Genomic DNA, 23,363 nt, shown 5'->3' with positions numbered 1-23,363 from the left:
TCCCACCAGCAATGCAAAAGGGATCCTCTGTCCCCACAGCCTCTCCAGCATTTGTTGCTGCTGTCCTTTTTGATTCTTTTTTTTTTTTTCCCCTCCATGGTTATTGCTGTGCTCGGTTCCTGCACCATGAATCCACTGCTTCTGGAGGCCATTTTTCCCCTTTTTGTTGCCCTTGTTGTTGTAGCCTCGTTGTGGTTATTATTATTGTCATTGTTGACGCTATTAGTTGTTGGATAGGACAGAGAGAAATGGAGAGAGGAGGGGAAGACAGAGAGGGGGAGAGAAAGATAGACACCTCCATACCTGCTTCACCGCCTGTGAAGCAACTCCCCTGCAGGTGGGGAGCCGGAGGCTCGAACCAGGATCCTTATGCCGGTCCTTGCGCTTTGCGCCATATGCGCTTAACCCACTGCGCCACCGTCCGACCCCCTGATGTATGCTATTTTTATAGGAGTGAGGTGGTATCTTAATGTTGTCTTAATTTTCATTTCTCTGACAATCAGTGACCTAGAGCAGTTTTTCATATGTTTGTTAGCCTTTTGGATCTCCTCTGAGGTGAATGTTTTGTTCATATCCTCTGCCCATTTTTTGGATGGGGTCATTTGCTTTTTTGGTGGTAAGTTTGCTGAGTTCTTTATATATTTTGGTGATTAGTTTCTTGTCTGATGTATGGCATGTGAAGATCTTCTCCCATTCTGTGAGGGATCTCCTTGTTTGTCCTTGTACTTCTAGAAGATCCTCTCTGAGATAAATAGTGGTCACTTTTTATCGTGTCATTAATTCTTGCTATGCTGGGTGATGTTTTACTTCACCAGATAGCACTGTCACTAATATGTGTTTGCTTGTTTTGAGTAAATTATTATTTTTTATTTTCTTTATTTATGTATTGGTTAGAGACTGTCAGGAATCCAGAGGGAAGGGGCTGGTAGAGAGGGATAGAATCAGAGAGAAATCTGCAACACTGCTTCACTACTTGCAAAGTGGTTTCCTGCAGGTGGGAACTAGGAGCTCAAATGCAGGTTATTGTACATCGTAACATGTACACTCAGCCAGGTGCACCTCCAGCCAGCACCAGTAAATCATTTTCTTTAAGCAATTTTCATTGATTTCATTTTTTTCTTCAATCTATGCTGAATTAATTGATTATATTGAATGAAGTCATGGAAAGGAATAACTCAGATGAATCATTCTGGGTAAAACTGTATTACTGTTTGATAAATTTTGATATACTTTGACAAATAACGGAAGACTCAAAGTCATTGTTGAGAATTTGGGGGAGTTCAAAATGTGTCTTTTCTGTTTTGAACAGAAACAGAAAAGGACACACACACACACACACAGAGAGAGAGAGAGAGAGAGAGAGAGAGAGAGAGAGAGAGAGACAGAGAGAGGGAGAGAACAGCATCATTGTAGCATACATGGTGTCTGGGATTCAAAACAGACCTTCCTGTATGGTAGTACTGCACTCTACCTCTGAGCACCCCACTCCCACCACCACCAGCTATGAAATCTTCATCTTCTTCACTTAGACTACTTAAACAATCACTGAGAGTACTCCTTCATTTGAACATCGTACAAATGAAGCAATGAAGCATGTTATGTAGAGAGTTTTTATGTTAGGAGTCATAAGTAATATGCCAATGTTATCATCATAATCCTTATTCTGGCAATTATATAAAGCACATATATTAGCTTAAAGCTATGTCTTATTTAGTTGCTTCAGACACGATCATCACTGATCCATTCTCATATCCCCACAGAGATTTATTCCTTCTCCTCCTTCTTTATGCCATCAGGACTGTTACTTGCATTTGGTACCTGTATGACCACTTCATTGCTCCTGGAAGCCACATTTTTTTCTTTTTTCTTCCTTTTCCTGATAGAGACAGAGAGAAATAGAGGGGTGGAGGGTGAGAAAGAGAAACACCTGCAGTACTGCCCCACTATTTCTGAAGCTTCTCCCCCTGCAAATGGGAACTACAGACCTGAAATTGGATCTTTGTGCACAGTAACTCGTTTTGTTTTAAATTTGAACCAATATGTTATTTTGGACTTTTGATAAGATAATGATATAGATAAAATTAATATCTTGATAGTTACAGAGCTAAGTGAAGCTCAAAAAAAAAAAAAGAAAGAAAGAAAGAAAAGAAAATGCAGTTGGGAACAAAGCTGATATTTTATCTTGGTATCTCCCAAAAAGCAGTTCAATCCGGGAGACAAAAGCTGAAAAATACAAAAAAAAAAAAAAAAGTAGTGCAAATTACAGAGGGGAGCTGAGTAGGTACTGTTCATATCATACAATGAAGACATGTTTTTTCTTGCTGAAGAATTAGAGGATTTGAATTGAATTTGTAACAAAGATGGCAGATTCCAAAATGGAAAAGGTGCGGTAAGATAAAGCATTGATTGTTGGAGTCAGGCAGTTCTAGGACTAAATGTGATATATATTCTGTGGGGAGTTTCAGTCACCATCCTCAGGACTTGATGGGACTGTTTGTTCCCAGTTATGAACATTTTTCCAGGATTTTATTATCAGTGTGACTGAATATTTTCCTTCCTTTCTTTCTCTCTTTCTTTTTATCTTCTTCTTTTTTAAATTTCTTCTTCTCACTCCTTTTTTTGCCTCACTTGTCTGCTCACATTGGTATAGACATTCCTGTTAGTTATGCGTTGACTGTACTGCTTTCCTGAGCCCCAGCCCAGACTCTACAGAATTTGGACCACCAGTTTGAGAGAGCCCACAAACATGAAAACCTAACTTAGTCCCCTCTTCTCACTTCCAATTCTCTACTGAGAGAGAGAGAGAGAGAGAGAGAGAGAGAGAGAGAAAGAGAGAGATTTGTTCAGAAGTTTTGCCGGACTTTTGGTGTGGACGGTTGGCAAAGGAATAGTGTAAGAGTAGGATTCTGGACTCATATCCAGGTGCTTATGGGAGCCCCTAAGTGCACTTCCATGGAGAACACTTCTTTTCCAGGTTGCTGGAGACCTTGTGAAATGCTTACATCTAGAAGCCCATGTGGACAAACTTGTGGCTACCTACAGTGGAGGAACCAAGCGGAAGCTGTCCACAGCCCTGGCCCTGCTTGGCAAACCAGACCTCCTTTTATTGGTGAGTAGCTATTACCTAGAATTTGCTGGTGTCTTCAAACCAGAAACTTTGATCTATTGAAAACACACACACACACACACACACACACACACACAAACACTTGATGTAAATTGTGATGAATCTAGAGGGGAAGAGGACGATAGATAGAGAAAGAGAGAGAGATATGAAGCACTTCATCACATATGCAGCTTACCCCTACAGGTGGGGACTAGTGGCTTGAACTCATATCCAAGCACATTGTAACATGTGCATTCAAGCAGGAGTACCACTTTCTGTCCCTTCTTATTGACATTCTTCCAGGGAGGAAGCTTAAAGTTTGCAATATTAGTTCTTGAGCTAGTACATTCTTTTGCCTTAAGACAAGAGTTCTAAAACATAATCTTAAATATTATTGGAATTTTACAGGATGGGAATTTTTGATAATGATATAATATCTAGATGCAATAAAATTTCAACATTTAAAATCATATTTAAAAAATATCAGAACTCACTTGCTTTTGTAAATGCTGATATATAAATATGTAAACAGCTTCTTAAGACTTTTCTACTTGTTGATATAGTATTATCAGAGCACTATAGGCACTGTCTGTGGTGGATTCTGTGGGTGGGAGTCAGGGCAAATGGTGGATATGGGATAGAGGGTGGTAACTTTATTTTAAATGCCACATTATCTTGAGAGGAGTCCACCATAATTCATCCAAGAACTTCAACTATTTCCTAACCAAGCACTCTGAACTCTGATTGGATTAAAAAATTCATTGAAATTGATGAGTTTCAAGAATTAGAGTCAACTATCTTGCATTTTAAAAATAACTGCAATATCAGAAGAACAGTAAATTAAAACTATCCTTATTGTGTCTCATATACTGAATTCTAATTAATGACATTTATTCCAAAGTTTGAAGTGATTGAAATTCAGAGGGGCATCAATAATGTGTTCTCTTTATTTTTTTTAGTTCCTTTTAATTTTTTCCATTATTAATTATTATATAAATGAGTACTCAAAAGGCCAGTATTGGAAAGATGACTTATGGGTTATCTGAACTAAAATTCTTTCTTATAAGTTTGATTATTATTGTGAGCCCCTAACCCAAAGATGATTGCATAATTCCATATTATGAAATCCTACAGCTTAACTCTTGCATGACTGGGGAAATAGCTCAACCAGCAGAACCTCAACTTCCATGCTTGAGGTTCCCAGTTCAATCCCAGGTACCAAGGTGCCAAAGTGGTACTCAGCCTTCTCTCTCTCTTATGTGAAATTTATTTTATTATGTAATAACTAAAATAAATCTTATTTAAGAAAGCTGACACTTGTATAGTTTTGCAGTTTGCAAATCATTCTTTCATTCTGTAAATAGTCATAGCTTCATGAAAGAGTGTTGGAACTTGATTGATTGTTACTTTCAGAAGAATTTTCTGTGCTCAGTCTTGCCTAGAACATCTCTAAGTAGATGAGGGCACTGTTGGTGGATCTAGCCCAAGCTCATTGTAGCCCTTTTCTTCCTTTTTTATGCATCCTTGATCATGACAGCTTTTTAAATTTTATTGATTTATTTTTTAAATTTTACTTCTTTATTTTCATATCATAGAACAGAGGGAGATTGAAAGGAGGGGAAGTAGGAAAGAAAGAGAGAGAGGAGGAGAGGGGGAGGGGAGGACTAGGAGGAGGAGGAGAAGGAGAGAGAGAGACAGAGACCCTTGCAGCACTACTTCATAACTCTCGAAGTTTCACTCCTGCAAGTGGGAACTGTGGCCTTGAACCCAGGCCCTTGCTTATGTTAATGTGTGCAGTCAACCAGATATACTACCTCAAGTCCTGCTTTTGACTCCTCTGGATTATATAGCATCAAGGTGAGAGCTCAGATCAACTGCAGAGCTCCAGATTCTGCCTCTGCAACTCTTGCATGTGCCTTCCTAGAGTGTTTTGTGCATGTGACCACCTCATGTGATTATTGTACCTATTGAACAGGTTAGCTGAAAGTCATCAGTGATGTAACCCAGATTAAGTCCATGGCCACTCAAGCTTTTGTAACTGAGATGATAGTGAGAATTCAGATCATCAGGTTAAAGGCATGCATTGATGGATCTTTTAGGTTCTCCCCAGAGAAAAGTTAAGAGACTCTCACAGCTGACTGACACCAGTGATATCAGCAAAATGTAGAATTATTCAGTACATAGCCAGCTCTCCTGCAATGCACAATCACACTCTCACTGAGCCATTTTTTTTCTTTGAACTCTTTTTAAATTATTTATAAAAAGGAAATGTTGACAAAACCATAGGATAAGAGGGGTACAACTTCACACAATTCCTACCATCAGAACTCTGTATCCCATCCCCTCCCCTGATAGCTTTCCTATTCTTTATCCCTCTGGGAATATGGACCCAGGGTCATTATAGGATGCAGAAGTTGGAAAGTCTGGCTTTTGTAATTGCTTCCCTACTGAACATGGGCATTGAGACATTTTTATCACTATACACATCTATCAGAAAAGCCAAGGTGTTTGTTTTCCTTTTCAGAACCATTTATTTGCCTACTTCCCTTCTGTTTCTTTCTCTGGAGAAGCTGATGACCCTAAGTTCTTTAGAAAAATGTGTTTACTGCTCCTGGCTACAAAAAATATGCACAGAAATACTCCATGAAGTCCAGAAACATTATTCTCAAAAGTAGCTCAAATAAGTGTTCTGATGTTGATTGAAGAAAGCTTTATGTTCCAAGAAATTTCACTTCACTTGATGCTGTTAAGTAAATGCACCTTGTGTGTGTGTGTGTGTGTGTGTGTGTGTGTGTGCTGTGTTTATACTGCCCTGTGTCTTCCTGGATTCTGTTATTCTGAAATTGTGTTGAGATGTATGAAGAAGCATCAAGACTAATCACCCTAACTAGGTTTCCAAGGAGAACAGGGCTGAGATAAAGGTCAAACTCCCTTTTGAAGTGAGGTGCATAGCAGTGGGAAGAGTTCTGCCAGAGTCAGCAGAAACTTATCAGTCAGGGCCTGTCCTCCTGTGAAAGCCTGCGATTCTCTCAATATTGATCGCCGTGTTCATTTCCCTTCAGGATGAGCCCAGTTCTGGGATGGATCCCTGCTCTAAGCGGTACTTGTGGAAAACAATCATGAGGGAGGTTCAGGGAGGCTGTGCTGCAGTGCTGACCTCCCACAGGTGAGCTCCACTCCTTCTCTTGAACATTTCTGAAGCAAGATTGAGGAGTCTCAAGTCAGGTCTAAATCCTAGCCAGATGCTTCTGTTTTCACTTCAGCAACTATAAAATGGAGGTTTTAGGGTATGGAAGATGTCATACCTGGTTAAGTGCTTGTGTTATTATGTGCAAGGACCCAGGTTCAAGTCCCGTGGTCCCTACCTGCAGAGGGGAAGCTTCACAAGTGGTGAAGCAGGGCTGCAGGTCTCTCTCTCTCTCTCTCTCTTTCTCTGTCTCTCTCACTCTCATTATCTCTCTTTCTCTCTATCACACTCTACCCCCCCCATTCCTCTCAATTTCTCTCTCTGTGCTATCAAATAAGATAAATTTAACAAGTAAAAAACAAATAAAAACTGATGTTTTAATTGTCACTTCCCATTGTGTGGATCATAGTACTGAAACATCTAATTCATATAACCATGGACACAGAGCCAGGAGGTAGCAGAACTAAAATTGGAATGGAGGGTTCTATCTCTGATCACACCTTTGCTATCCTATCACCGGTATTCAGGGTGAGAGCTACACCATTAGACACCCACTCAGGTCTTCTTGAAGTCATATTTCAACTCTCTTCTGTGTGTGACCTATTATCTTTACAGGTAGAAGTAACAAATGCAAATCTCAAAGTTTTTAAATTAGATCTCACATTTCCTTTCTCCTAGAATTACTTTTGCAAATCAATATTGTACTGTCCCAGGCTACACAAGAATACAATTCTTAGCTTTCATAAGAATTTATTCATGGAGCATGAGCAAAGTGCTTTGGCTAATAATTCTGATCTATAATGAAAATCAGGCTTTAAAGCATGGAATTATTTTTCTCTATATGCATAGGTAAAAATAAGATATGGTCTAAGCATCAAGGACTATTATAAGTTGAACATTTTACTTCACTTGCCAGCTATTAAGTGTGGCCTGTCAGTTACATGAATGCAGAAAGAAGTTACAAGATTCCTGGGGCAGAGATAAGAGATGTATCACTCATAACAAGAACAATGGCCAAGGGTCAACATGGCCGTTTCTAGTTGGCTCCATTTTGTTCTTTCCTGGTCTCGTCTGCTTTCTGCAATGACTTGCTAATAGCCTGTAGTTTGTAGTGTGTTTTATGCTGTTCTATGTTGGGCCCTTTCTTTTCTCTCTCTCACACTCTTTTTTAAATTAGGGAGATTAATGGTTTATAGTAAACACAGTAGTTGGTACATGTAAAAATTTCTCAGTTTTATGCAAAATAATCTCATCTCCAGTCTAGGCCCTTCTGCACCATCTTACTTTGGTGCAATACTCCAAACCCAGTTGAAATTCTGCTTTGTGTTTTCCTTCTGTTCTTATTTCTCCACTTCTGTCCATGACTGAGATGGTCCCATATTCATCCTTCTCTTTCTGACAGATCCCACGTAACATGATTCCTTCAATCTCCATCCAAGATGAGGTGAATAAGGTCAATTCCTCATTCTTAATAGCTGAGTAATATTCCATTTGTGTATCTAGACCACAACTTACTCAGCCACTCTTCTATTGTTGGACACCTGGGTTTCTTCCAGATTTTGACTACTATAAATTGTGCTGCTATGAAGAAGGGCGTACACTTGGGCTCTTCTAATCTCTACTACTACCCATGCTTGCAGCCTCACAGTCTGTATATGTGTTGCAGTTATGCAACTCAAGACTAGCTAAGCCACCTATGGTAATTGCTAATACTACTGGCCCTTCATGATTGCTAGGCATTAACATTCCCATATGCTGACAATGTTGTTAAATGCAAGAATTCCCTACTGTTCCCAATGGAGCACAACTCTCACTGGGGCAGAGAAGCTGTCATACCTCATGCTATACCTCACCCTGGTACCAGTATGTTAACAGAACAAGAAACTGATCATCCCCTCTCTTACCCTAAGTTCAGTATTTCACCCACTGTATGTTTCTCTGTTTTTTGTTTTTTTTTTTACCTTTAGTAAATTTCCAAAATTCTGAAATGGTGGTTGTTCATTTTCATCATCAGTTTTCTTGTTGTTTTGGGAGGAAATACTTCACAATTCATTTTCTCCCAGCCAGAATCACTGTGCTTGCTTTTTGTTGTTGTTGTTTGTTTTTATTTGTTTTTTTCTTCAGAAAATAGTTTTTCTCATTGAAATAAATTCATTGGAAAAAAATCTGCTTTAATTGTATAGTATACATGGTGTTGCTTAAAAAGATCCTTTTGCTCTATTCCAACTTTCATTACAGCAAATTTGTTAACTTCCTACATTCATTTTAGGTTCTAAGATTGAATAAACACATGCCCTGTGAAAAATTCCTTTTAATTTCCTGTAACATATAATTACTGCAGACAGTTTTCCGAAAGACCACATATGGATATGATCTCTCTTTTATGCCCTCCTATTAATGTAGTTTCATATTAAAAATCTACCTTTATTCCTACACATCTCTCCATATTCATGCAATACACAGATGTAAATGGCTCGCTATTAATGAAGAACAGAACAGATTATGATAGATTCTGTTATTTAAAACTATAGCCTTCAGCTGAGAAGGCTCCAAATTTCCCAGTTTCTTCTTAGCTTCAAGTCCATCTCTCCCTTCCTCTCCTTATCCCTTACCCTGAGGCCTTGGTGAAATCATGACAGGGAGTAAAAACACAGTCCCAATTCAGTCATTAAGAGAAATTAAAATTGGTTCAGTTAGATAGGCTGAGAGGTGTTTTTCTTGGGCCTTGGGGACTGTTATAGATGTTCTGACTAATTGTGTAAATGGATATCTAAATAAAATCTTATCAACTTTGGAATGGCATATTGGGTTTCCTGAGATTCCTATTTAGAAAATGAATAAATTTTAGGGCTGAGTGGTGATGGTGGCACACCTGGTTAAGCACACATTACCATTTGCAGGGATCTGAGTTCAAGCCACTAATTCCTACCTGCAGGGGGGAAGCTTCATCACTAGTGAAATAGTGCTGCAGGTCTCTCTCCTCTCTCTCTGTCTTTCTTTCTCCTCCTTCTCTCTCCATCTCTCTGTCTCTTTCCAATAAAATAAAAATAAATAACATATTTTAAAAAATGAATGAATTTGCAATAATGGTATTTTCATCTACTTGTTGACATCACTGGTTGATTTAAGTCTTTTATTTTTATTTTATATTATTATTATTATTGCCACTGGGAAGGGATTATTCCTGGAACTCAGTGTCTGCTCAATGAATACACTGCTTCTGGTGGCTTTTCTTTATAGTAAGTGAGAAAAATTGAAAAGACAGAGGAGTTATAGAGGGAGAAAGAGATACCTGTAGCACTACTTCCCTGCTCATGAAGCTTCCCCCCTACAGGTAGGGCATGGGGGCTCGAGCATAGGTCCTTGTACACAGTAATGTGGTGTGGCATCACCTGATTTCTCAATCCTGGCTTCTTGGGAACATGTCCATTCATTTGTTATTCACTGTCCTTCCTCAGCATGGAAGAATGTGAGGCTCTTTGCACAAGACTGGCCATTATGATGGATGGCAGCTTTAGGTGCCTGGGATCTCCTCAGCACATTAAAGACAGGTAAGCCACAATTTTCTTTCCAGTTAAATGTTTTCTTCTTCTTCTAGTGTTTGCCCTTCTTCCGTAGCCAGTCAACAGGTCAGGTTGAAAGCTGTCAGGAGCTGCTTGTTGCTGGCTTTGAAAGTGACTGGGATCCATGCGGATTCAGTCGGCTAGGAAGGATCGTCAGTTTCCCCAATGAATGGGTACTCACGGGATGCACCACGAGAAGGTCGATCCAATGCATCCCAAATGTTTTCTGTAAATCAGTTACATAAGATGCAGAGTCTTCAGAGACAGCGTGGCCCTGTGTCACTATAACAAAGAGTAAGTAATGACAACCTGAGAAGTGAAGGTATGTGCTAGTGTAAAATGCCATAACTAGGACTGAAGAAATACTTTTTCATTGGATAGGACTTGTGCTTACCCTGGTTCAAGCCCCAGCAACTCAGGTTAATACACAGATGGTTGGGGGAGTGGGGTAGGGGAAGGGGGACACTCTGGCATTTCAGATGTTTGTTTCTTGTTTGTTGCTTTCTGTTTCTGTTTGAATAAAAAAAGGTTGGTCTAGGAATGATGAAAACATATATGCACGAAGCTTGGCATTCATTAAAAACAAACAGAAAAACTATAGGAAGTCAAGATGCAGTAACTCCCAACATAGAGACCAGTATCCCCTCGCACACTTGACTGTCATCTCCTGAGAAGGGTTTATTCTTTACTATCATTCATACTGGCAAGGCTGAGAAAACTTTTTCAGAGTCAAAAGGAACAGGTGAGGGTCTGGGAGGTTGTCCAGCAGCTGAGTAATTATCCAGGATGTTTAGGGTACTGAGTTTCACCCCCAGCACCAGTTAGAAGCAGCAAACACATAACAGGTGAAACTCTCTAGATGGTAGAACACTTAGAACTGTGTTCTCTGTCTCTTCCTTTCTCACTTTCTCCTCAAAAAAATTAAAAATCGGATCGAGGAGGCTGATTCTTGGTAAGCACATATGTATGACACTGTGTTTAATATTCAGCAAAGCATAAAAAATGAATGATATTACAGAATGATATTACAAATTAGTGATATAGAACACATCTTAGAAAGGTTGTGCCTGCCTATGTCTCATCATAAGTGAATTAGTAACGCTTGTATTCCTTTACTGAACACTATAATTTTAAAAATGATCTCAATTAATGTAAAAGGGTTAATGTGGTTAATTTTTAGGTAAATTGAAGAAAATAAAATTTTCCTATCATGAATAATTTCTTAGATTTATTTCTAATTCATTATTTTCATATAACTGTCTTGCCATTTGCTTTGAGGGCCTTCATGATTGTTTTCTACATTACTATGAATTACGTCCAAGTAGAAGTTTTTACTTTGTTCTGTGTTGCCTATACTGCTTTGTAAGTTGTAAATCCCTTTTACTTTTTGTTTAATCTATCTTTATAGGAAGTAATTTATTAATTGATGTTGATATAGCTAGATTCATTTCCACTGATTAAATGTTTTGATATAGAATTATCAAGTTGAATTGTTTTTATTTATTTATTTATTTGATAGAGACAAAAAAGATAGAAAATAGAAGAGTCCACAGCAGCCAAACTTTCTTTAGTGCAATATGGGTTGGATTCAAACCCAGGGCAAGCACAGGATTCAAGCAGTGCACTGTTCAAGTGAGCTATTTCATGAAGCCTAGTTGAAATTTATTGCGTAGTCCTTTCTACTTGACAGTGGATTTTTTTTTTAATTTTGGAGAATGTAGCTTTAAAATGACTGGATCAAGTCACTTTGGGGGAATGAGCATTTCTTTTAATTTTTAAAGATTAATAATTTACTTATTTTTATTTTTAATAGTGATTTAATAATGATTTAACAACATAGTAGGATAATAGGGGTACAACTCCATACAGTTCCCACAACCAGAGTTTCCTGTCCCATCCCCTCTACTGGAAGGTTCCCTATTCTTTATCCCTCTGGGGATATGGACCAAAGTTCAGAAGGTGGGAGTTTTGGCTTCTGTAATTGCTTCTCTGCTAGACATGGACATTGGAAGTTTGATCCATACCCTCAGCCTGGTTTTATCTTTCCGTAGTGGGGGGTGAGGTTCCGGCACACATTGATGAGATCATCTGCTCAGGGAAATCAGAATGGATTCATAGTAGCATCTGCAACTTGGTGGCTAAAAGATAGTAAGATATAAAGCAGGACAAATTGTTTAATAAACAGGAACCCAAAACCACTATATTTCTATAGAGCAGATGGAATTAGTGGTCTTTGTGTGGGAAGAAGCTAGGAAGTCTATTTTAGGTATGTTCCAAGGGACCCATAACTTTAGAAGTGAAAGTTCATTTTAGAGGGATTCAATAGAGTTGGACTTTTCTGGGATATAACCTTCTTTGTCCCTATGTGCTTAGGGCCAAACATTGTCAGGTGAATCTCTTGAAAACTGCTCTCAGTGCACACTGCTCACTTCTAATAAAGCATCATCAAAAGAAAAAAAAGTATTTTACACTCCCTAACCTTTATTAATGCTAGCATAAAGGCTAATAGCCCTTGCCTGATTGCTGGGTGATTTATGTCTGAATTTAGCACTTGCCTTTCAGGAGATTTGTAAAGTTAGGTGAAAGAGTCAGCCCACAGGAGGAATCTACTAGGAAGGACTAACTTTACTTGATCTGGACTCCATGTCCAACAATCTTATAGGTCTCTGAGGTTGAGTTGTGATCTAGTGAAATATAACTGAGCATAGCTTGTTGGTAAATATAAACAGAAGGCCATAAGAAGCAAGACATGGCTGTGAGTTGTTTGCTGAAACATTGGAATTTTGTATTTATAAATCTTATAAAGTTCATATTTTTTCTGTGACATATAAACTGACTGTATATGTCCCCACAGTATTTACATGAGAAAATATAAAGGGGAGGGGCAAACGGTGGCACAATCGGTTAAGTTCACATAGTAGTAAGTACAAGGATCTGGGTTCAAGCCCCCGACTCCACACCTGTTGAGAGGGTGCTTCACAAGCAGTGAAGCAGGTCTGTAGGCATCTGTCTTTCTCTCTCCCTTTCTATTTCCCCGTCTTCTTTCAATTAATCTCTGCGCCACCCAATCTAAATAAATAAAGGAGAAAATGGTCACCAGGAGCAGTGAATTCCTAGACCCAGCACTTAGACTCTGGAGACAAAAAAAAATATATGAACGTTTAATTATCATGCGGGTCATGGAGATAACTTAGATATAAAGCACAGAACTTGCATCCTGAGCCTTCGGTCCCATACCCAGATCCACATATGTCAAAGTTGAGTGAAAAGTCTCTCTCCTCCCTCTCTCTCTCTCTCTCCTGAGCTCTTATTCAGGGGCCTTAGAATAATGGGAGCCATGTTGTTTGACTTCAAACACTGTTACTCAGACTTTGTCTGTTGTCTTACAAAGGCCAAAGAGTTTCTCTTAAGGGTCTAATGGGTGGTGTGGCCTGATAACTCTAGATTTTGATCTGTACCCGTTTTTGTGGAGGCCTCTGTATTGTGTGCTAAGACCCTGATGGGTCCTTGCTGCCTGTAGCTGTCTATGACTGGACTGGCTTCACTTGTGAACTTGTAGCACAGCCTGTCTGGAATGTCTCAGTCTCCTGGATTGCAGGGCAGTCTTTGTGAGGATGCTGTTCTTCTTCTTCTAGCGTTTGCCCTTCTTCCGTAGCCAGTCAACAGCATCAGGTTGAGCCTGATGTAAAGTTTCGAGACCTCCTTTGAATCTGGAGAGGTGGCAGTCGTTGACTATGTGGGTCATAGTCTGTCTGTAGCCGCAGGGGCAGTTCGGGTCATCTCTGGCTCCCCAGTGATGGAACATAGCGGCGCACCGTCCATGGCCTGTTCGATAGCGACTGAGGAGGGCCCAATCATAACGTGCTAGGTCAAAGCCGGGTTGACACTTGCAGGGGTCTGTGATGAGGTGTTTGTTTTTTACCTCAGCTGACTGCCAACTCTGTTTCCAAGAGACTGGAACAGAGAAGTTCAGTGTAGGCGTAGGGGCCAGATTGTGTGACGAGACGTCAAGCGTTGGACAGGGTGGGCAAAGATATCCACGTATATTGGCAGGTCTGGTTGAGCGTAGATGTGGGATGTTGTGAAAGCACAAAGAACTGGCCTTACTCATGCACCAGGGCCATGCTCCCTACTGTGCTGACTGTGTGTTCTCAGAGTAAAAGGGCTTGGAGAAACAAACAGGAGGGCCTGGATGGAGCTGGGCTATGGAAGAGGCTTCTGCAATCATTTTGGTGAGAAATAAAGAAATCATGGTCTAAGTTCCAGTAAGTACATGTTAACAAGCAGTGCATGTAAAGGATACTGTGCTGAGAGCAACAGTAAAGGAAGCAGCTGAGGAGACATGAGGGAGATAGGAGTCAGCTATGACCTTGTCATTCAGAATGGAAGGAATGTGAAACAAGTGGGCTAAGAGTGAGAAGAGAAAGGTCTTATGACAGAGGATTTGGGGGAGAGGATATCAAAAGCCTTGGCTTATGGGCTGGCAAGATAGTTCACGGGGCTAGTGCATATGCTGTGTCCTGCACAGCACCCCAGTTTTAGCCCCACAGTACTCGAGGAGGTCCTGTGATATCTTTCTCCCTCTGCCTCTCAGTTTGAAAAATCATCTCTGGAAATGGCAGAAGATAGAAAAGAGAAGCAAAGCAAAGCAAAGCAAAGCAAAGCAAAGCAAAGCAAGCAGAGGTTGGGGAGACATTGTCTGGGGTTTGTGTAAGGTCTGGTCCATGGCGAAAGGGACTTGATAGAAAAAGACCACGGATATTATCAAGAAGGGCTTTATTCAGGGGCTCTGGGGCCAGGTTCCAGGTCCCAAGAGAGTGGGGGGTGGTGAAGTTGCTCCCAGGGTCAGAGGAGGGAGATTCTTATAGGAGAGAACAAGGAAATTAGGTAAGAGTTCAGTGGGGATTTTTCCTTGAGTTTGGTGAGTCTGTGGTTTTGTGAAACTACTAGCCTCCAGCACCTATTCCAGAGATGAGCTGGTTTTGTCTGGTTCCATATTCTTATGGCTGAGTATTTTTAGCCTCAGGTATCTTCAAAAGTCAGGCCCTCCCAGACCTATCAGTTTGGGTTAGGATTTCCCTGGGGAGATGTGTTTAAGGATTTCCCAGGGGAGATGCAGAATGTGGGGGAAGGGCAGGATTCTGGCTTGGCTTAGGACCTGACCTCTAACAAAAGAGGGGACCTGAAGCCAAGATCTGCAGAAATTCCATAGAAGCAAGACCCTGAGAGCCAAGAGGAAAGCTGGGAAGGCTGGCAGGAACCTCCTGTCCCTGGTAGAAGCAGGAGCAGTGAGAGTCCACAGGGAGAACCAGAGGAGGAAAACACCAACAAAGAGTGAGGACTGGGCTACAGGTAGTGGCTCTCTGTCAGTGCTGATCTTGACCTTGCTGGCAATTAGAAGCCCACACACTTCAGTCTAATTCCAGCAAATGCAGCCCCAGCTGCAACCCAGAGCCTCCGCAAGCACCAAGGCCACACCTGCCACATCAGCTCATGGCTCACAATGCCATCATCAGGGTGGAAGAGAAAATAATAGCCACAGAAATAGAAAGAGAAAGAAAGATTGTGGGTGGAACCCGGGGAGTGATCTATCAAAGGGGAGAAAATGGAAGGAGAACATAGTGAAACTCTACCCAAGCCAAAGAATCCCATCTCCTGTGCTCTGATTCCATAGTCTGGCATCATTGCCCTGAAACATTGATTCAGAACACCATCCACCATCCTTGAATCTGGGCAGCAAGCCAGGGTCTAGGCCCATCTATCTCCTTCTGGTCTATGCTGTGGTGCTGTCTCACTGTGCTTCCCCTTTGGGGGGGGGGTGGTGGTCATTTGTCCCTAATTCAGCGCTTGACCATGGCTTGCCTGAGGTTTCATCTTACATGCACTTGTCTAATTTTTTTTGCTTCCAGGGTTATTGATGGGGTTTGGTGCCAGCACTACAAACCCACTGCTCCTGGAGGCCTTTTTGTTTTCTTTCATTTTATTGGGAAGGACAGAGGGAAATCAAGAGGGTAAGAAAGAATAGAGTATGGGAGATAAAGATAGACACCCAGACACCTATGCAGGTGGGGAGCTGAGGCTCAAACCAAAATCCTTATGTGAGGGTCCTTGTGCTTTTTATTATGTGTGCTTAAACCAGTGCACTACTGCCCAGCCCCCTTATTTGGGCCCTTTGGGCAACCAAAATCCCATAAACACATCTGAGTTCCTCCCAGGACACTAAGCCCCCTTACCTACTCTGACCTGAGCCTCAAGCCTCTGCATTAAGCACCTTCATCCTTATGGCTGATTTACCTGTGAAGGCACATCTGATTTGATCTTTTTCCTGTGTTTAGGAGTAAGTATTCCTGGGAGGATCTTCCTTCAGTTCAGCAGGACACCAGAAAATACAAGAAATAAAAGACAGAGCTAACTGACCTCTTTCCATGATTCACACAGTGATGTCAGTAGCATGGGTTCCTCATGCTGACTGCCTAGGAGAGTCAAACTTCCCCACTGTGCACAGAAAGTCAAGGTCCCAAGTCCCCTTCTTGGTCCTCTGTAGAAGATAATTCACTTTGGCAACTTTTTTTTTTAGTGATTTCATATTGATATATACAATTACATGTCAATAGGTGTATAATTCCACACTGTTCCCACCACCAGAGTTTTGAATTACAAGCCACTGCAGTTCTCCTAGGGTTGCAGACATGGGTTGGCTGTCATCTCTACAACTGTCTACATTTGTACATAATTGCCCCCTTTTTCTCCTAGGTCCAGTCCTCTCTTCCCCTTTAAGTCACACATAACCCCATTACTACATTTCAATGTCCCTCCTTTTTTCCTCCTCTTTTTCCAGGTCCTATTAGATCTAGATTTCAGAAATCTCTTATTCTCTTCCTCCTATCACTTCTCCGTCACTTGGGATATGGATTAAAATCATTTTGGGTTTCTGGCAACTTTTTACTTGCTTATTTTTTGTGGTTATTCTCTCTCTCTCTCTCTCTCTCTCTCTATATATATATATATATATATATATATATATATATATGTATATATATATATAGTAATTTGTTTGTTTATTTATTTTTAATGAGAAAGATACATAGAGGAAGAGAGAGAGAGACTACAGCGCTGTTCTTTCTGGCTTACTTCTTGTGGCATGAACCTGTAACCTCAGAACCTTTAGTCTTTTGCAGAACCATTATACAGTTTCCCCAGCACTTTAGTGTTATTCTTCACACTCTGAGAACACTTTACTTATGTATTTATGTGGGTCATTACTAGGCTTCACTCTGCTGAACTGCTTTTTTCAGCTAGAATGAGAGACAGTTATAGGATAGGTCCATTTCTAATGTTCTGAAGTCTCTCTCTAGGCTATTTTCCATAGGAGTTGGACCAATATGCATTTCAACCAGCAGTGTAGATGTATTCCTCTTCCCCCCACAAAACTTATGTTTCTGTCCTTTCCAATATATAATATTTTCATAGGTGTAAAGTGGTGTTTTATTATTGACTCTATTTATCTGATAATCAGTGACTCACCATTTTTCTGTGTGTCTTTTTGGATACCCTTTTTGGTGAAAGTCTGCATTCTTTCCCCATTTTTAATAGGGTTGTTGGGTTTTGTTGTTGTTGTTATTTGAGCGCTTTATATGTTTTGGTTTTTAGCCCCATGTTTGATATATGGGGTCTGATGTTAAATTATTTTTGACAGTGGAAGAAGAACTAAGGAGGCAGTAGGAATGGTGTGCAGTCACTTGTCACTTCTTCTTCTAGCGTTTGCCCTTCTTCTGTAGCCAGTCAACAGCGTCAGGTTGAGCCTGATGTAAAGTTTCGAGACCTCCTTTGAATCTGGAGAGGTGGCAGTCGTTGACTATGTGGGTCATAATTTGTCTGGAGCCGCAGGGGCAGTTCGGGTTGTCTCTGGCTCCCCAGCGATGGAACATAACTTGTCACTGAAGAATAAGAATTATACCTGTGTGACAAAGATCTTGTATGGCTTATACTTGGGTACAGAACCTAAGCTAGAACCCAGGACAATGAGATCATAAGCATCTCAGGGGTGAGAGAAAATAACTTCAGTCAATATAGAGTTAACTAGCAGAGTCTAGAGGGACAGCACCAGAATATCAGGTACGGCAGTCATCAGAACTTTAGGTAGATTATTTATTGATAAAATCACATCATATCAAAAGGAACAGGAAGATCAAAGATACTTTTAGGTAAACACAATTCAGAAGCAATTGTCAAAGTGCACATTATTTTCAAGGTGTGGGAGACATCAAGAGTGTGTTAAACCTTGTTTATAATAGTCTTTGTCTGAATGTCATTAAATTCTCTGATGCCTCAAGAAATGTTCAGGTCCCTCTAATATGCACAAACTCCTCCAGGGAAGGAGTCAGAGGTCAGATTTATAGATATGTGTTTTTCATAAATTCAAGGCTTGTGGACAACTAATTTTAACTCTTGACACTTTTTATATTTCTGCCTTAAGGGGGAGGGAGGTGTGACTAAAAGGAATGCCTGAAGCCTTACAGTAATATGGAGACCTCCTGGTATCTTAGACAAAGGAACACACCTATCAACTATCAGGCAGACATGGCTTGTGAACATGGAGGTTTTAGGTAAAAATTAATCGAATTTCAAAGAACAAATGTCAAGAAATATGGGGTCATAAAACTTCTTAAACAAAACTTTAAGTCATTATTTTCATAATGAAAAAAGAAATTGCAAAAAGAAATTGTGAAAGGAATAATACAACTGAAAAAAAATCAAGAGAGAGGAAAGATTTGAGGTACAGAAGGCACATGGTTCAGATGAATGAGTCATTCCATAAACCATTTGAAAAGACTTTGAGGCTGTGGAGTTATGTCAAAATATGTTTCTGGAGGCATAATTCATATGTATCCTACTGCTCTGAGTGGTCAGATTATATAAAGTTTTATGAGAATAAATTGATAATAGCTATTGATACGGAGATATTCTCTCTCTCCCTCTCTCTGTGTGTGTCTTCCAATAAACAAGTTAGATTTTAGCAAAACTAAGTCAATATTAATGATTTTGAAAGGTAACTTGAAGCACTTAACTTCTTATATTTAACCATGTCTTTCTTTAAAAAAATCATTTTATTGAGGGGGTTAACAGTTGACAGTATAGTTGTTGACATGTGAGTAAAATGTATCATTTGTCCATTGTTGCGGGAGAATTCAGGGCATAGAGGGTCCTGGAGAGTACATTTTATGGACCTTGAGAGCTTGTTTGGAGGTTCTAGCAGGGAAGAGCAGCTACTCTTATACCCTCCACAGAAGACTGGTCCGTCTCTATTCGGGGAAGACCTCCTCTTCTACCAAGCGCGCAGCTTCAGGAGGGACGCACGTGGAGCAGTGAGGGAGGAAGGGGACACCCACCTAGCCAGCCAGATCAGCGGAATCAACCTTGGCGATCGATGGGGTGACAGATGTCGCAGCCAGATTGCCCTCACATCCGAGAGTACATTTTATTTTCACTAGATTTACACACATGGAACTGGGTTGCACACTGGCATATTTTGGTTTCACTGAGTTTGCACAGGTAGAACTGAGATTTAGTTGGTGAAGGGTTTCCCTTTTTCTTTTTTGCACTATATGAAGGGGAAGGAGTTTACTCCATCAGGCCAATGAAAAGTGCACCCTGGTGCAATGTAAGAAGAGATACAAAGGGGTAGATCTTCAACAAAGGGGGATTTGGGTCTTGCTCATTGACCTTGGGTTTTTAGCCTGGGGTTTTGGGGCCCAAAGACTCTTGGGAAATCTATCCCCTAAGTCTTTTTCTTTACTTTGCAAGTCTAATAAAGAATTTAGAGACCATATACCTGAACGCGTGTCCTTTGAAATTATTTTCATCAGAGCAGCAAGCAACCAAAAGGAGATTTTCCAGACCCTGTCATTCCCTCAATACCATGATAGGTGTCTGCAAAACACATCCACCCCTAGTTTAGGTCCTTTGCCATCATCATGCACTAGGACTCGAAAGCCCCCCTCCAGCCTCTCTTTGCCCTCCTTCCTCAAGCTTCCTTGCTTTGATGTAATAAATCCAACCCAGTCCAAATTTTGCCTCTTGTTTCCTTTTTCTGATCTTGTTTCTTAAACTCCATCTACAAATGAGAGTAGCCTGTATTTAGCCTTCTCTTTTTGGCTTTTCTTAATTAGCATGATTCCTTCAGTCTCCACTCAAGTTACCTTCACCATAAGCATCTCTTTAACCAGTACTTATATTGACACCAGCAATGGTGTCAGACACAGGAGTGATTCCAGAACAGTCATCACACGCTCTCTACTTGTGACCCCAGAGTGGGAATTGCACACACTGTGACACTCAAGAGTTGTCAGGTGTGTTTTCTAGAAAGGATACCAATCCTGGTGTCCTGGGAAGGGGTGATTTCTTTGGCTTAGAGAATAATGGGGGTCTTCTAAGTAGATAAAACTCAGTGAAAGAGGATTTAGGTTTTTTATATTATTATTATTGTAACTAGTAATAAATGCATATCTGTAGAATCAGGGTCTTAGAATAAGGAAGAGATACATCTTTTAGGCAAAGGCAACTTTAGAACTCAACACTGAAAAAAAAGAAAATAATCATATTAAAATCATTAAAATGCACATAAGTTTTTTCCCCTCCCCTTGTTATTGATGGGCCTTTATTCTCCAGGTCAACTTCTTTAATAAAAAGAGATACTATGGGGCTGAATGGTGGTTCACCTGGTAGAGCACATACTTTGCCATGCTTGAGGACTCAGGCTCAATTCTCTGGTCCCCAATGGCAGGGAGGGGAAGCTTCATGAGAATTGGAGCAGTGCTATAGTACTGTAGGTATCTCTGTCTCTCCTACTCCTCCTCCCTTTCCAATTCCTTTCTGTTTGTATGAGGAAAGGGGGAGGGGGGAATTTCAGTGGGAATGATAGATTCCTTTACAGGCAAGGAGTCCTAGCTAACCCTGGAGGGGGGAAATAGAAAATCACCAAGGCTTCCTCTGTTCCTGTGGAGGCTGGGACTAGAGCTGGGGGCACTCACTTTGCAAGGCAGGCACCCTCCCAGGTGAGCTATCTTACTGGTCTTGCCATTGGCTTTCTTGCATCTCTCAAACTCATCTTTGTTTTTATTTTGAATCAGATGATTTCCTTACAGTGGGAGGCTCTGCTGTGTCATTGTGAATGTATAATAATTTCCCTGACCCATCTGTCTTCTAATTGTGACAGCTAATAATGTCTCTAAATGTGTCAAGATGCTTCCTAAGGAGCAGATTACCCTGGGAGGGCACCATGGTCTTATTTAATACACTTGTCTATGTCTTAGAGAGTTTTATTTAATTTAATTTATATATTTATTTGTGATTCTGGGACCTCACTCATGCATAATTCTGTTGCTCTCAGGATGACATATTCATTCTCTATTTCAGAGAGAGGTGGGGAGAGACACTACAGCATTGCTTCACCATGTGTGGAGCTGCCCCAGGTTCCATGGTGCTCTCTAAGATATTTAGAGGTGGGTGAAGTACTTGTTTACAAGACTAGAAATCCCTGACGGTTTTCCAAAACAGATGAAGCTTGGTCTCATTATTTTACATGGCTTCTTTCAAGGAAATAATTTGCTCAGAGGCCAAAAAGAAGATTCTGTTATATCAGGGAAGAGGCACTTACTTTATTTCATAGGGTTTGTACTTGGATGTGCACACTGTTGACTGCAACCAACACATAGATTTTATGGGCCCTGCTGCATTTTACAGAAGTTTCAGGATCCTGGTGAAAATCATACTTTCTGGAGCCAGGCAGTGGTGCAATCAATAGAGCATACACATTGCTATATGCAAGAACCCAGGTTCCAGTCCCTGGGCCCACCTGTGGAATGGCAGGGAGTAAGGAACTTCATATACAAATGGTGAAGCAGTGCTGTGCTTATCTCTCTTTTTTTGCTCTATTTGTCTTGTCTCCCATTTCAATTTCTCTTTGTCCTATTAACTAAAAGAACTTGGACCACATAAATTTCTCCTGTGGCTCTGTAACTTCCAGAGATGGGAAGGCTTAAAGACCACTGCATGACTTCCCCTCAGGATTAGGAAAATGAGGAGTGTGTCTTCTCTGCCTGTGGCCTTTGCCTTTGACTCTAAGGGAAAGTTGTGTTTTGTGAAGTTTGGAGACAATGTCAGGTCACCTCTTTGCCACAGCCTACACTTCTCCTGAGCACTCTCACTTCCCTAGGTTATTAACTGCCTGATTGCATGACCTGGACCTCACCTTTTATTTAGCCTCATTTGTCAAAGAAAATGCCCACTCTATTCAATTCTAGACAAAGAACTGCATATGAATGTTCTAGAATGCTGGTTAGTGATATTAACAGATAACACAGGTATAGTGCTTACTGTAATACTAAATACACATCTTCTCAGTATTTGTGTACTTTTTTATTCTTCATTGTTGCTGAGGAGTTATTCTGATGCAGTCTCTGCCCCCAGGTTTTTCTATGCCCCACTAAATCCTAGAGTGCCCCCTTTCAACCAATCCTGACCCTACACGTCACCCCTGGTTGTCGCCCAATAAAAAGCCCCCTCACCCCTCCCCTCTCTCTCTCTGGGCTCTCGGCTCTCCCTCTCTCAGTTCTCGCTGCCTGCTCTCCCCCCGTGGTCGGCCATTGCCAGCTGGCTCCACGTGGTCTGAACCAAACCTCCCCCCCCATCCTATAATAAAGATTTGTGTACCCCTTTGCTCTGGATGTCCGCTCTCTTCTCCGCGGTGCAGCCTGACACCAGACCGCTGCAACAACATCTGGCGCCCAACGTGGGGCCACAGAAGTGGGCGGATGCCACTTACCTGTGTCTGGACAGTTTCGGAGACCTCAGGCCGGGCGTGGTGTGGGTACGGAACACGATGGCCACCAGATGTTCCCTCCACCATGGGAAATTTCTCATTTTATGAGGAGGTGTCCCAGTCATTATCTCTTGACCTGGGACAGATTCCCGCTGTCATAAAAGGTTTAATTTTCGCTACCCCTTGGATTTTTTAAACTGTGGTCACCACTTTCAAGATATGTAAAACGTGGTATGCCATAAGGATAAGTAACCTTGAGGCTGAGGTACGAGAGTTAAATCACATGTGCTTAAGACTTAGACATCCTAAGCGATCAGCGGCTAAACCCAAGAATTCCGTTCCCACAGACACGCACACGTGTTCGGGCGCTTCTCCTCTGACCCCGGCTCCTTCCGCCCCGGTTTCAGCTCCGCCTGAGGTTTCTGCATCCCTGAACCCGCCCCCGGCCCCTGCCTCCCTGGTTTCAGCTCCGCCTGCAGCTTCTGCTTTCCTGACCCTGCCCCAGGCCCCTGCCTCCCTGGTTTCAGCTCCGCCCCTGGCCCCTTCCGCCCCGGTTTCAGCTCCGCCTGAGGTTTCTGCATCCCTGAACCCACCCCCGGCCCCTGCCTCCCCGGTTTCAGCTCCGCCACCGGCCCCTGCCGCCCTGGTTTCAGCTCTGCCTGCAGCTTCTGCGTTTCTGAACCCCGT

General features: G+C 41.3%; 1 protein-coding gene across 1 annotated transcript in view; it reads left to right on the top strand.

Moving 5' to 3' along the window:
- The window catches only part of ABCA13 (ATP binding cassette subfamily A member 13), a 594,731-nt gene that overhangs the window by 553,232 nt on the left and 18,136 nt on the right, over positions 1–23,363 (top strand). The window contains 3 exon segments of the mRNA XM_007524553.2: positions 2,975–3,109; positions 6,169–6,272; positions 9,752–9,844. Of these exon segments, the coding sequence (XP_007524615.1) occupies positions 2,975–3,109; positions 6,169–6,272; positions 9,752–9,844 (332 nt within the window).

This window comes from Erinaceus europaeus, chromosome 14, assembly GCF_950295315.1.
Source record: "Erinaceus europaeus chromosome 14, mEriEur2.1, whole genome shotgun sequence".
In the NCBI taxonomy this organism is placed as follows: domain Eukaryota; kingdom Metazoa; phylum Chordata; class Mammalia; order Eulipotyphla; family Erinaceidae; genus Erinaceus; species Erinaceus europaeus.
Note: the sequence above shows the minus strand (reverse complement) of the source record. Positions and strands in the feature narration are given on the sequence as shown.